The sequence below is a fragment of the Anguilla rostrata genome, chromosome 2 (genome assembly GCF_018555375.3).
Source record: "Anguilla rostrata isolate EN2019 chromosome 2, ASM1855537v3, whole genome shotgun sequence".
Lineage (NCBI taxonomy): Eukaryota > Metazoa > Chordata > Actinopteri > Anguilliformes > Anguillidae > Anguilla > Anguilla rostrata.
Window position 1 is genome coordinate 25110349 of NC_057934.1, and position 15985 is coordinate 25126333.

At 40.3% G+C, this 15985-nt stretch overlaps 1 protein-coding gene across 2 annotated transcripts in view; it reads left to right on the forward strand.

Moving 5' to 3' along the window:
* The window catches only part of tbkbp1 (TBK1 binding protein 1), a 110233-nt gene extending 95397 nt beyond the window's left edge, over nt 1–14836 (forward strand). For both annotated transcript variants that reach the window (XM_064321369.1, XM_064321370.1), the window contains exons 8-10: nt 1344–1459; nt 7019–7719; nt 8309–14836. In XM_064321369.1, the coding sequence (XP_064177439.1) occupies nt 1344–1459; nt 7019–7719; nt 8309–8437 (946 nt within the window). In that variant the 3' untranslated portion in view covers nt 8438–14836. The remainder of the gene's footprint in view (nt 1–1343; nt 1460–7018; nt 7720–8308) is intronic.
* Nucleotides 14837–15985: the final 1149 nt, after the last annotated feature.

Here is a 15985-nt window from a genome sequence, read left to right on the forward strand (position 1 = left end):
GTTACTGGTTTGACTCCAATTATTAACACCGTTATTCGTACATTTTTGTTTTATGTTGATATTATGTTTATTACATATTGCATTTATTATGCCAGAAAGAGAGATTGTTGCAAAATATGACATTAATTGTCAAGACATTAATTTATAAATGCAGTCTAATCATAATTTATGCCAGTACGGTGGCTGTCAATGTAACTACAGTCAATTAAAATGAAAAGATTGTTCAAGTTGTGTTTATAGTCATTCTCCTCAATACAAATAGATGTAAGAAAAAGAATGAAAGAATGAAATACAGTACCCCAGGGACACACAATGCAATATAAAAACAGCCATAAACTCTTTAACATTGAAGTAAATGCAGGAATTAAAATGATCAAAAAAGAACAAAAAGACAATGAACAATAAATGCAAAGTATGTATTTTTCCTGATTCTGGGATTTATGTCAAAATCAAATTGGACAGCATAAGATACATTGATTGGCTTTTGAGTGGGCTGTGATCATGCACACATTGCATGGGAAAGCCATGAAATTAGCAACCTGCCCTATGCTGGTCTGTGATTTATGCTGTAGACTTGGTCTGAGCGGTTGGATGGCGAGGGCTCAAATCTCACACCAGGCAGCCCACTTCTCGATCTTGACTGATACACCACCAGCAGTGATTCTCCCCCCACTTTGGGGCATGGTGAGTCAGGGAATTACCAAACGGCTCTGGTGTGTCAAATTCCATGACGTAATTTCACCAGTGAGACGGCTCGCAGCACCCTACGCGCCGAATGGAAAATAGAGCCCTAAATATAATATTTATAGTCCTGTACAGTGAAACACTTCTGTAAATAGTTTTTTTGGGGAAAGATTTACAGTGCACCAACCAATGTACTGGGGAGGAATTTGTTTCACTTTCCAATCAGTCTATCTTCTGTTCTTAGATGATGCATAACTAAGTTAGTTTTGTAGTTTTTTTTGTAGCTGAAACAAATGCAATGACTCTTGGGTAACCAAAATATGACCCATGCTTGCCCCATACTGCCCTTTTAAGACTAGTGACAATTAATTCCAGTGTTCAATCTTTCCTCCTATCACATTTTGAATGATATTTTAAGTTTGTCAATAACATAGACATATTCCATTTAAAAAGTTTTTGAAACATTAATATTTCAAGGACACTGTTATTTTATGAAGAAACTTGAGTGCTTTGTACAGGCTTGATGTGTCCAACCAAAGACCTCTCCTGCATTCACTAGTTTTTTATAGTTCACTGGGGGGTTAAGTACATTTCCTGTTCCATCCACTGGCTGATTGTGATAATCCAAGGCGCTGTTGCTGTGTGTGACCTTCCCTCAGGGTAAACCTGGCGCTGGCCTACACAGAGCTGACTGAGGAGCTGTCTCGCCTGCAGGCCCTGAGCTCCAAGCAGACGGAGATCCTGAGGAAGATGTCCCAGGAGCAGGCTAGCCCAGGTTTGCCTGGAAACACGTCCATACCCTCTGCTTTTACGCTACAATATTTAGCTGATTAGCATTGCATTACATTATTCAGCTGATTAGCAGTACAGTACATTACTCAACTGATAAGCAGTCTACGTTGTTATTTCATTGCTTGCATTTGGCCCTCAGGATTTGACCCTTAAACCCACTTAATAATATTATTTTTGAAATGATTATCCATGGTTTATTGATCTTTACTTAAGTATACAGATAGGCTAGAATACTCAACACGGTGAAAAGGAGACAAATTAATTAACAAGGATGCTACTTTTTATGTACAGATGCCAACAATATGGAAATTGCAAATAATCACCATTAGATGCTCTTCACCTGGACTATGGCACTTTTTGCATGTCTGGTTACTGCAGCCGTTCCTCATTTGAAGAGTAGTAGGCAAATACAAAAAGAAAGGCAGAATTTCCTAAATTACAGGAAAAGTAAAATGAGCGCTAATTTTTAATGTGAAGAACACTTCTGTTTGAATATATCACAGAAAGGAAAGACGGGAGCCCACACTCTTAATGAATAGATATAGATTATGAATGTCTACGCAACAAAATCATTTTCATTTTTATTCCTATTTGGACAAAGAGACAGACATGTTTCGGCCTAAGCCGTCCTCAGTGTCTTGAAGTTCTTCTGACAAACAGGAAATATAAAACCAGAATAAACAAGACATCATAATAGCCAATTATTTATGTAAATTAGCTTCTAAATGATTGAATAATTATATAATCATATAATCAATAATGACCAAAACCTGTCTTAGGCCAATGTGTATGACAATAAGGCTAGTAAGGCTAATAAGAAAAATAAGAAAAACACAGGTTGCAGCAACAACCATATTGTTTTGAAAGGGATACAAAATAGATTCAAAAACAGATACATGGAATGAAGTGTAGGATCCACGAAAACAGTGTTTAATTAATGATGGTTCAGAAGTTGGGCCATGCAAACCCCTGCAGGCCAAAGACAATGAGGGGATCTATAAAAAACACGATAATTCAAAATCCTCATTCATCCCCGAACACCTTGTATCTAATGTAAATTGCCAATACGCCTCTCTCCTTAGGATATGTTTATTTAAATCTCCGCCCCTTCTGCTCATTTGGATTTTCTCAGCGTTTGTACTGTATGTTTATGTTCTAAAAAGTGTCTTGCAACTGGCAAATTCACATCTTCCCTTCTAATTGCGCTTTTGTGTTCATTGATGCGGGTTTTAAGGAATTTTGTTGCGTAGACATTCATAATCTATATCTATTCATTAAGAGTGCGGGCCCCCGTCTTTCGTTTCTATGCTTATCTATGAGAAGCCAACGCACCATTCATTTGTTATATAGCCTAGTTTGTTAAAAACTTCTTTGAGCGCATGGGTTGGTAATTCTTTGTTTGAATATATCACCACATCGTGACTTTAGTTTGTGCTTTGCATGTTCATGTGACCGGTTTTGCAGGATGCACACAGAAAACCAAGGTACAATATTAGGCTGCATGTACTCATAGTTTCTGTTTGAAGCCAGAGAGCATAAACAACACACCCCCTATCTCTTAACACTTGCCTACTCAACCACACAACCACAAACAATGTTTCCCCTTTGAAATTGGAAACAGCAAAATGCAGAACCAGAAGCTGCTGATTCGTAGATGCAGAGGTCTTTTTTCTCTAAATTACTGATCGCTATCTTCTGATTTCAGGAAGCACAGCATACTGTATGCTCAATCTATATGATTGTTGTCTCTGGGATATGTTAAAAAGGCCTTTTGACTGTATTTTTATTTTCTCTTTTCTTAGAAAGAGACATTTGCCAGTTTTAGATGTGAGAGTAAAGAAATGGAATGGCTTCCAATCAAATTCAGCGCAGACCTTTGTGTTTAGTGTGAAACCACTGAGTAGTGGAGGAGAAAAAAAACACTTCACTGGGCAGTTTTTTAGCAGTCCATTTAAAGTCATTTGTGCGTTTGCAAAAAAAAAAAAAGCAGCTGCATTGTATATGAAGTTCCTGTTAAGTGCATGACTGTTCACAAAAGCTGTAAGGCCATCTTTAATGGGCGTCAGTGTTTTAAAACTCGGCAGAGCACACACCATTTTCAGGTCACAGTCAGCACCACTACTGTGCATTTAGAATGCGTCATCAATTATTATATTTTCAAATGCATTACAATAATTATACTGATTCTAACATTAATTTGTACATTTATGAGATTTCAATCTCTAGATGAGGACCATACTCATCTTATACTAATCTTTTTATATGAATCTCTATTTGTAGTAAAATAATTGCAAAAAAGCATGTTAAAATACATCTGAATTATTGTATTGACCAAATACATATGACAGTAAATATGACTGCTCAGTCCAGAAATTCTGTGAATAGAAATTAAAGGTCACCAATTAAGTTTAAGGGCATTGTGTCCTTACCTGTTTCTTTACATCGAAAGAAGCCACTTTACATAAATCAGTTTCTTCCATGCATCAGAAACCATGCAAGAGGAAAAAGCACCACACTAAAAAAAATGTCAGTGTCATGTGAATCATTCACGGAGCTGACAGACACTTCCCTTCGCTCACTGAACGGATGCGTTTAACAGAGGCATCACATCGAGTACCAGGGGCAACAAAAACAGTTTGTAGTCTCAACCCCAGTTGGACAACTGAGTGCACAATACAGTGTTGTGAAAAAGTATTTACCCCATTCCTGATTTCCTCAATGATTTAGACTTTTAAAATTATTTCATTAATTTAATGAAAAAATCTATCAAACATCCATATCACCCATATGAAACAGGCCCCCTTAAATACTCAATCAACCCAATTAACCAAATTTAATTTTTAATTAGATTCAGCTGATTAAACACAACCAGGCTTGATTGCAGTCATTCTTGTTGAATCTAAACCCCTCTCATATTGAAACTTACCATCAGAGTAGTCACCACGGAGGTCAAGAGAAGAAAAGCATGGCCTCACAGAGCTCTGCGACCAGGGAGTTCTATACTTACTGCGAAGTTAGTGAGTCGATAACAAGACTCGGTCGCTCTTTGCTGGAGGGACAAAATGGAGTGCGAAATGGTAGAAGGAGGAAATAAGAAAAGGAAAAAAGAAATTGAAAATGAAAATAAGGATGAGAAATATGTAGTAGGAATGAAGGTGGATGTGAAGCCCGGGTCTGGATGGGAAGCAAAGGCAAGGCAAATGAAAAGTTATAGGGAGGGGAATTAACAAAAAAGTGGTTCTGCTAGAATTTGAGGGAGAACTACCGGAGAGGATTTATTCAGATTACGTTAGTTACAGGGTGAGGGCATATGAGAGGGTTCCACTGAGGTGTTATTGGTGTCAGGACTATGGACACGTGGCAGCAGTTTGTAGGAAAAGGGATCACAGGTGTAGAAGGTGTGGGAAAGATGGGTGTTCAGATGAGGATTGTAGGCTGTCTAAAGACCAGACAATATGTTTTCACTGTGGGGGAAATCATGAAGTGAGGGCAAAGCAGTGTGAAAGAAGAGGGAAAGTGAGATAGAAAGAACACGAGTGCAGAACAAAATAACATATGCAGAAGCAACGAAGAGAGTGAGGTCAGAAACGGGAACTGTGAGGAAGGAACAGAATAGAACTGAAACAGAGGCAAAAGATCAAGTGAGATGTGACAGAGAAATTATGTATATGGATAGAAGAAGATTCTTGGCATTTATAGCGTTGGTGATCAATTGTGCTAGTGAAATAGAAACAAAATCAGAGAGGATCAAGATGGTGGTGGACGCAGCGAAAGAGATTTTGGGAATAACGGATGTGAAGGGGGACGAAATACAGAGAATTATGGCGAAAGGGTTTGGAGGGAGTCAGACGCCAGGGATATAGAGAAATAGTGAAGAATTGCGAGTCAGATATGGGAGGGTTGGGCTGTTGTTATTTATTTTTTGAGAGAATTAAACCAGATAGCAATGCATACAGTAGGTGGCGGTAATATACTAATTTTAGTTTGCCAACCATCATTAAAACCAAAGAAGAAGAAGAAGAGTAGTCACCACAAAATTTCTACAAGCACACTATGTCACGATTAAAGGAAATTGCATTAGAGATGAGAAAAAATGTTGTTGAAAAATAACTGTCTGGAAAGGGTTACAAAGCAATTTGTAGGGCTCTGGGACTCCACTGAATCACAGTGAGAGCCATTATCTCCAAATTGAGAACATTTGTTTGGAATAGTGGCCAGGCTGCCAAAATTTCTCCAAGGGCACAGTGACAACTACTGGAAGTCACAAAAGATCCCAGGAGAACATCCACAGAACTGCACACCTTTGTAGCCTCTGCTAAAGTCAGCGTTCATGACTCCACAATAGGAAAGAGACTTGGCAAAAATGGTATTCATGGGAGAATAGCAAAGCGGAATTCACTGCTAAACAAGAGTAACATCAATGCTGGTCTCACATTTCCAAAGTATTGTGGGACTAGCGGGAGATTTTCTGCACATTAGCTGCTACGCAACTCCAATCATACGCCGCAATTAAGTTTGCATATACTTGACCTGCAGCTTAATTGACATTAGTGCGGTAATTTGGAAAACCATCTTAATACAGTGCTGAGCTCTTGAAAATGAAGGAACACTGCAGTCCACCCAGTGCAACTTTTAAGGCGAAATAAAACTTCCCGGATTGAATTTTGGTACTCTATTTACCATTTTTTCGTTTCTTATTATGAGTAGATTGGGGGGAAAATTTTCATTTTTAAGATGTATTACTGTAAGTTATTCTATTTATTTTCCCCAATATATCACGTATTGAGTGCCAAGGCACAGAAAGTAAATAAACTACATTTTGCTTCATTCTCTTTACCCCTCTGGCCTGAACTGGTCATCCGATTTGGCAAAGGTTGAGTAAATAAGCTCCCACCTACAGTGGTGAAAAAAGTAATCTTGCTTTAAAAGAAAGAAGGAATGTGTCACGTTTAACTTTGTACCATTTAGAGATCAGGTTAGCTTCTCTCCACTTAGATATTAATTGTAAAAGGCATTTTGACCAGGCGTGCCCACATTTTTGCACCCCACTGTATATTTAATTTTGGTGAGAAGATATATCAAAAAATTACAGCAATCCTAGCTTGCTTACTCATGATGTACCTACTGTATCCACATATTCACGTCTTACAATTAGCTTTCCAACTCCACTGTATCCACCTTGTTTCCACTATCCAGAATACTACAAGCCACTTTTCTTCGATCTGACTAGCTTGCCAACAGGACATTAAGTTAGTGTTAGGTTGTATTATTTTTCAAATTCCTATCAAATCTTGAAATATTGAGGTAGGTATTGCGCCAAATTCAGTTTAACCGGTTGGTTTCCCCCAAAAGATCATGTTCCCGCTGTAGGGCACTTTACAAAATGTTTAGCTTTCAACTGATTAGTCTGCTTTTTTACATGCTCAGATTAAAAAATAATCAACCTGAAATCAGCCTGGGTGAGGTGATTATTATCTGTATGATGCCAGAGAGGAGATCTTGTCTAAGCCCATGTGCTGACACGTCACCGCTGTCTCCACAGTCCAGCATCACTCCCACCAGCGCCACTCGCCGGTCCCACAGCGGCATTCTCCCATCCCCCAGAGGCACTCTCCCGTCCCCCAGCGCCGCTCCCCAGTGCTGCAGCGCCTCTCCCCGGACATGCACCGCCACTCGCCCCTGCCAGAGATGAGCGATGGCCCTGCCTCCTACTCCTGCCGCCCCGCCAGCCACCACCTGCGGGCCAGCTTCCAGGGCCGACGCAGTTACTCCGAGGTGGCCGACCCCTCCGCCTACCAGCGGCCGCCCCGCTTCACGCTGGACCCCGTCTCCACCCTGCCCAAACCCCGTCCATACGGGGAGGGATACCTGAAGCAGCAACGCGGGGAGTCCCCGCCGGGGGCACAGGGGGGCGCGGGGGGCAGCCTGGTTGGGAGTCCCCGGCACGCCCGCGAGCTGCCCTTCCCCCTCTCGGAGGTGCCCCACCTGCGCTTCGAGCCCCCGCCCGTCCCCCCGGCACCCCTGCAGCCGCCGCAGTCCTCTGAGGACGAGGAGGAGTGGGCCTGCCCCCACCCGACCAGCCCGCCGCGCACGCTGGGGGTGTCCTCGGCCGCCACCGCCTCCATCATACGGGGTCCTGCCTCTTGCTCCGCCTTCCCCATCCCGGTTGGGCCCAGCACCCTCAGCTGCCACCCACCCGGCTACCTGCACGCTGACCACGCTCAGTCCTGGCCGTCCATCAATGTGAGTACAGCCAAGCTCATTTTCAATCCAGTCTGTACCCAGGTGGGCCTGAGTAATGGAACAGTGTTTAATGTTGGGGTTTTTGTTGTTGAATGATAGGTATGACTGCACAGATGACAAAATTCACACTAACTTGTAAGGGGTGTCTGTTCACGTTTCCCTTGTCCCATCATTAAATAATTAAAATATTGTCTGCCATAGTTTGCTGTGACCATATATGAAATGATAGATGGATAGATTTATCTTAAATGCATATCTTTTGTGGATTTTGTGTTTACTGTAATTAAATGCACACCTATTGAGGACTTTGGGTGTGATTTACTAAAACCATTTAGCACATGCAAAACCAATAACATGCCTTGTGATTGGCCATGGTATTTGTTTTGCACCAATCCTTAGTTGTATTATTAGTATTGTGTGTGCTAAAAGGTTTTGCCTGTGCTAAAGGTCCCAGTAAATCATTCCCTTCATGTTAATGTAATAATGCTGCTCAAGAGTTCAATGTGCCCTCTATCAGGGACTGCATTCCTATGGAAAATTAACAGACTTCATATATCCAATGTTAAAAGCAGCATTTCATTGGTTTCAGCTGTGGATGGAAACAGAGGAAAATGACATCAGGAGCTGCCCCCTATGTCAACTTATCTTCCCAATCGGCTACCCCGATGACGCCCTGATCAAACACATCGACTCGCACCTGGAGAACAGCAAGATCTGACGACTGCAGCAGGGCCACACCGGCCTGCCGTCGCTCCAGCCTTACCGAACCTTTTTAATAATATTGTGCCAACGAGATGAGTCCCATCAGAACGGCATTGTGGGAGAAAAGACTCTTAACGACCATGATGGAAGACACATGGAAATCAAGACAAGTTGCTTCGTTGATATGTGACACAGACAGACCACTGGTCAGTCTTTGCCCCAGTTTTGTTTTACTCAGTCAATGTTCAGGGTTGTTTCCATCTGGGAACTTTCAGGGTTGACCCGTGCTCTTTCTACTCAAACAGATATTGTGTATGCTCTTGTAATGCGACGAAAGTACCACACGCTTCTCTGATGTCGATAGCTGCCAGCACCTGGGGAGCAGCCTGCTGATGAATCACATGCGGTTACCATCTTTTTTGGGGAGGGACTAGATTGATAGAAGAGTACACAACTGTTCTTTTCCCAATGGAACTGGTGATGTCACTCATCCTGTAGTGCATCAGAAGTTTCATTCAATACACAACACCTCTCGCTTGAGCCTGACAAGCACCACAGTGAATTGTTGGGTAAAGCCACTGATCTCCATGTAAATAGGGTGGTGTGATATTGATGCAAAATGTCACTTTTAAAAAGTTGATTGACTCTTTCCACTACAATGTATGTATTATTTGTTACATTTTATTAAATCCTTGACACTATTATAATTCATAATAAAATTGAATGATCCCTCCAAAAGTCATGAAGTAGCATATTGCAGATCATTTTGGCCTGCTAGCTAGATTGCAAAATATAAGTAGTGAACTGCTAGCTAGCTTGCTTTACAACGAAATGCTAGTCAATCAGCTTGCTAGGTAAGATAGCCAAAAGTTGAGTTGACAGTTGTATTATAACGAACTTGGTTTTATTAAAAAAAAAAAAACCTGATGACTTCCTAATTTGGTCATTATTATGGATGGGTACATTTTAGATTAGTTGTTTTGCTACCAGACTAATTTGGTTTGTGGTTAGCAGTTGTCACTGATGTGTTCAATCGAGCAGTGCTCACATTTGTTGATGGTGCAGTAGTCACAGCAACTATCTAAAAATTATTCCAGCTACGCTTTTCCCCATCGCCATCCCCATTTGCACCCTGCATCTTGTAACCAGCCCTGTGATAGCGTGTCCTTCTATATACCCCCTCTATTACAGAGTCCCGGGTTGAGTTCTCTCTCACTAAATTTGGTTAAATGGGCAGCTAACTGTGTGAATATTGGTCCCCTGAAAGAATGGGCAAGGTCCATTGTAGCACGTGTGAGAATATGATCTGCCGTTCCAAATCCTTCGTTATGGACGTCTGACCATTTTGGCCATTCAGCACTCAAGAGCATAGCAAAACAATTCCACTGATTCAAATTATTTTTTTAATCTTTCAGTCTTTTTATGGGATATCTCGCCTTTCTTAAATTGTGATCTCCGAGTTACAAAAGGTTATGAACAGTTCAAGGAAGTCATGTCCTATTTGCGGTTACATTAAGCAGGGTTGCTAACTGTCACGCTTTTGGTGAGACACACGTTTTCAGGCCCTGTCTCGTGTTCTTACACTTTCTAAACACATCTCAGACCAAAAAAAAGACTGCAACTAAAAACAATATTGTGCTGCGAGCTAATACATAATTTCTTTAATTATGTATTAGCTCGCTGCAAAATATTAGATCTCAAAATTGGCAACCCTGTATTAGGAAAATTGAATTTTGAAGGTATGTTTATTGTGAAAATTAGAAAATGCATATGGTCTGTGTAATTTCAAAACAGGCTGCTTTTCTGTTAGTAAGTCTTCCAGATGCTTTTATGATATTAATAGAGCTTTTATTTTAAAATGCCTACAGAGGTTGCTCAGACTGCACCATCGCATAGCTAGCATTGATATTTAGTCATTCTTGCATCTTCTTTTGAAAAGGGAATGTCCTTTTCTAGGGGCTCAGTCCAATATCAATTAAATTTGTGTGTGTGTGTATGTGTGTGTGTGTGTACTGTTAGTGTTTCCTTGCTTCAGTCACAACTTTAAGGCTGGTAAAGAAACACAAACAGTTTCAGTGCTGACCACTTTGATCGCTGACCGCTTGGTCCCTGCCGAGCAGTGATGTACAGAGGGGTAGCTCACACCCAGCCAGCTTGTAATGTGAAGCGCTTTTGCATGGAGCATTGATGGAGTCTAGCAATCCACAACATCTACTGCCCAGTGGAATCACTGTCTGGAAGAGAACCAGCTATGCCACCTCTAAAGTCCATAATACCGAGCCTCTAGGCATTGGAGACTGTTCATAGCCTCAACTGCCAAAGGGCCAGAGAAAATCATGGGAAACCATTTTAGCCACATATATGTAAACATTAGTTTTAGTCCTTGGTTGGCCACCAGGAGCACCTGGTACATTCATTGTACATACATCTAGATGTAGGGTTAGCATGATTATTCTGTGTGGTGAACTATTAAGTGAATGCAGTGGCTATACAGTTCAGAGATACATTGCTAAAGTCCACCTTGTAATAGAGCGTGACCTACACACTTGGTAAATGGTAAATGGACTGCATTTATATAGCGCTTTTATCCAAAGCGCTTTACAATTGATGCCTCTCATTCGCCAGAGCAGTTAGGTGTCTTGCTCAAGGACACTTCGACATGCCCAGGGCGGGGTTTGAACCGGCAACCCTCCGACTGCCAGACAATCGGTCTTACCTCCTGAGCTATGTCGCCCCACATTACACTTCAACACAAACAAACCCTGATTGCAAAAATACTTAACAGACAAAAACAAATCTGAATAGCTATTCCAGACCTCTTTAACTGAAAGAGAAAGGGGTATTGTTCAATGGGAATTAATGCATATAGCTCACAGTAAGAACCAGCAATTATGTTACGTGATACCTTGTAAAGATTATGAGGGAGAATTATCTGCGTTTTGGAGAATAACAAATCCCTGAAAAAGCAATTAATCAGATGTACTGAAAGCTGCCCTGGATTGGACCCTCATTTTGAGACCAACCTCTGCCATAATTTCTTGATTTGACAAAGCTAGCTCTACCTTGTGGCCAACCAAAGATAAGACCTGGATTTAATTATTGGTGGCTTTGGTGTATACTGCCTTTCTGTACCTAGCACCAATTAAGTACCTCATGTTCAAAATCAGCAGAGCAGAAGTTAAATAGGCAACATTCATATAGCCACATATAATAGTCACATGCGCATATACACGTATGCACGCACTTGTGCGTGCACACACACACACACACACACAGTGCAATCTGCAAGTACTTGTACACAGACACAATTTTTGATGTTTTGATTCTGCACTCTAGCACATTGGATTCCAAATTAAACAAAAGGGCATTTACATCCACATCCGGTGAACCATATAGGAATTACCCCCCCCCATTTTAGGTGACCAAAAGTAATTGGACAAATGAACATAATCTTAAATAAAGTTGTCATTTAAGATTATTTGCTTTTGATGACTTCCTGAAGTCCGTCAACTATCACCAGACCCTGGGTATATTCCCTTGTGATGCTCTATCAGGCCTGTACTGCAGCTATTTTCAGTTCCTGTTTGTGTGGAGAATATTTTTGCCTTCACTCTTGTCTTCAGCAAGTGAAATACATGTTTAATTGAATTCAGGTCAGATGGTGGACTTTGCCAGACAAGAACATTTCACTTTTTGGCCCTGAAAAATGATTTGGTTGCTTTGGCTGTGTGTTTGGTTGTTGTCATGGTCCTGTTGCAAGGTGAAGCACCATTCAATGAGCTTTGAGCATTTAGTTGATGTGAGCAAATGTTTCTGAACACTTAAGCAGTCACATCATCAATGAAGACACGTGAGCCAGTTCCAGTGGCACCCATGCATGCCCAAACCATAACACTACCTCCACCATGTTTCCAAGATGGGGGGGGGGGAGGTGTGTGCTTTGGATCATGAGCAATTCCTTTCTTTCTCCACACTTTTCCCATTCCATCACTTTGGTACAGGTTGATACTCACTTATTTGTCCATAAGAGTTTGTTTCAGAACTAGTTTTCTAATGTACTTTTTAGCAAACTCTAAACTGCTTGTTCAGTTCTTGAAGCTTACCAGTGGTTTCTATATTTACATTACATTACATTTATTTGGCAGACGCTTTTATCCAAAGCGACATACAAAAAGTGCATTTCATGTTCATGGACAACTACAAAACACAGGTTCAATAAGATACAATACTTATTTTGTACAGCTATTTCTGGCCAAGAACACAGTTTAGTTCACACAGTGAACACTATTCTGACCTAACCTCCGCAAAGCCAACTAGGCAGAAGAATAAGCTACAGTATTAGGGCAAATATAAATTACCAAAAAGTGCTGGGGGGGGGGGGTTGATTTAGAATGAAATGTACAGAGTGGTGGTAGTTAGTCCAGGTATAGTCTGAAGAGATGAGTCTTCAGACCACGGCGGAAGATGGGCAGTGGACACTCTAAGGTTATGTTAGTGTAGTATTCTCTTTATTTTAGACTTTGATATATCTATGGTTACATCCTGGAGCGTGTGCTTGCTGTCTTTGACAGTTTAAAAGGGGATATTTTTTCACAATTTAAGGCATTCTTCGGTCATCCGTAGAGTCGTCTTCCGTGGTCTACCAGGCTGTTTGCAATTGCTGAGCCCAACAGTGCTTTCTTGCAGTTGATTTTGACACGCCCAATGTTTTGAATATGTCTCTGATCGATTTATTCAGATTTTTACATCCAATAATGACCTTTTTTACTTGCATTGACACTTCTCTGGTCCTCATGTTGAGAGACAACAGCAGCAGACTCCAATTGCAAATTCCACACCAAAAATCAACTCGACCTTTTATTAGCTTTCTTGTGCATGTCCAAGTGACTAACACGCTGCTGGCCAAGAAACAGCTGAGCAGCCAATTGTCCAATTACTTTTGGGGTGATTGTGTATAAAAAGGGTGGCAACTCCTACATGGTTCACCCGATGTGAATGTAAGTACCCGTACATTAAAGCTGACAGTCCACACTTGCATATCAAATCTGATGTGCAGAGCCAAAATGACAAAAAATACTTTCCAAATACTTACACACTGCATATGTGCGTTTGTGTGTCAATCATTTCCACCCTCATTTCATATGAATGCAAAATGCGGATTAAAATTCACTTCATTGTTTATCAAATATTTTCTGTGCTTACCAATTGTATAATTGTATAACATTATTGTGATTTATTGTTCAGAGAAAGTAAATTCAGTATCTTAAAAGGATGTATCACAATTATTGACACACTATTATTGATATAAGGTGGAAGAACATATAGCAAGAGATCTAATACCATTCCTCCATGCAGAATCCAAAGTTGATTAATTAAGGAAGGTGAATTAAAGTTCCAATGATGATCAGCAAACTCCCAACGCTTACATTTCATGACAGTAGAAGCTTTCTTCTGGCAAGCCAAATAGCTTGTTGGCATGGAGGTGGCATGAAATTACAAGTTTGAAGACTTGGGTGACCACAAGATACAACCAACATTAGCAATTATTTGATCCTTGAAGGTTGGCATTTTCAGGTTTTTGGTTGTTTTTAATAGCTATTGCTTGATTTATGATTTATGATCAACATTTTCATTTCAAAAAGTTCTCAGACCCTATGCTGATGAATGACAAAGGAAGTTCGGAATTTGAGATGAGCTTTAAAGTAAATTAAAATATAAAATATAAATGGCAATATTAAAATTGTTCATAAGAATTTCTCGGGGGGGGGGGGGTGCAATAATTGTCTTGTGTTTCTGAGAAGAACACTATTTCTTGATGAAGACATTTTTTCTTTCAATAATTTTACCTCAATCAAAGGTTAGATTTCTCGATAATTTGGGTGCCAACTAATCCGGAGGGCACTGTATATACACTGTAACAAGTTATTTGTGCATCAGTGGCAACCACAATCATTACATTGCACATCACCCCAGCCATAATTCACAAAGAGTTACCTCAGGAGTTATTTAAAGATCTGTAGCTTATGTTTGAACCCTCCTACTTTACAAAAGCTACTGATGACATTGTCAAAGCCACTTTGGCATTGCTTGCTGTTTCTGTCAGCTTGCAGTAGCTTCATGAGTATCCTATGATTTAAAAAAAAATCATCTTAAATAACTCAGGGGACAAAGCTTTGTGAATATGGCTCCTTTCTTGGACACTCAAACCCCCCACAGGGAATATATGATGACTTGCCAAAATTTTCGAAGAGCTGAGGTTATACTGCGGAGGAATAACATTTTAAGTATTTTGTAACACTGGTCAGTTTCAGAACTTCAAAAAAATAGAAGAAAAAAGAATTGTATAAAGCTGTAATTTCTCCTGTTGTCTTTTTTTGTAAATATTGTGAAAAATAAACTGCAACTTGCACTGAGAGGCTTGGTTCATCCCTGTATCCTGTTTCTGAGTTGGTCATTTGTTCAAGTAACTGGTGTATACAGAGACTTACTGTCTCAGTAGTCTTATTGATGTGTGCTGGTATGTGAAGCTTAGGTTCACTACTTGGATGCAGATCTTGAAAAGATATAGCATTAGATCTAAAGATTATAAGCATTAGATAACATTCTTATAGAATGAATTCATACCATGATAATTTCATGATTGTCTAATAATAGTTGTTATGTTGAAGTTTATTGTAATAATATAATTATTAAATAAATTATACTGGATATGATGGTACATTCAAAGCATATAGGCTGCCTCTGTAGACATAGACTGTTGGTGTGAATCTTTTCCTCTCAGAAGATTCGATACGCATCTTGATACACAGGGCTCATTCCAATTGCATATTTTATCCGTCCTTGTCTCCTCGGTCCTTGCCTGACCCAGAAATAGATCAAGGTCCGCCATCTTTAAGGACATTCCAACCCGTTGAATACTCCATGAAGGAGGAGGCTCCTGAAGGATGCTTGAGCAAGAAAACACGAGTGCATTCTTTTTTTCTGAATATGTGACCTGTATAAATAATCAACCTGCAGATCCACCTCTCCCCATCTGCCACGTCTGTATTGACATAGTTTCAAAGTGATGCTTGACTGAACAAGGACATTCCACTTGCTTAATACATGTTTCTTTGATTCTTCCATCCTCGTGTCCTTTCCTTGCATCCTACAATGGGTGGAGCTAAGGAGCGAGTGAAGGATCTAAGAGGTAAAATAAATAGGCAACTGGAATAAGACCATGATCTACAATATGACTGATACAAGAAAGATAGTTGAATGTAATGATTCAATACAATTTGATCCAATTCAGCTCTGATTCAATTTAGCTCTGATTCAGTTAAATTTTAACTCCTAAACAATTCAGTTAAGCTATGATACAATTCAGTTTAATTTAACATTGATGATGTCAACAGAAATTCTTTATTCTAAATCAGAGGTTCCGAAACCTTTCCTTGGGTATTCCCAGCTGGATCCAGGTATTTTATGTGTTCCACCTCAAGCACGCTTGATACAACTAATCTAGCCCTAGATTAGTGCTTGCGGTTGAGGTGGAACCCATCAAATACTTCTGGCAGGGGATACC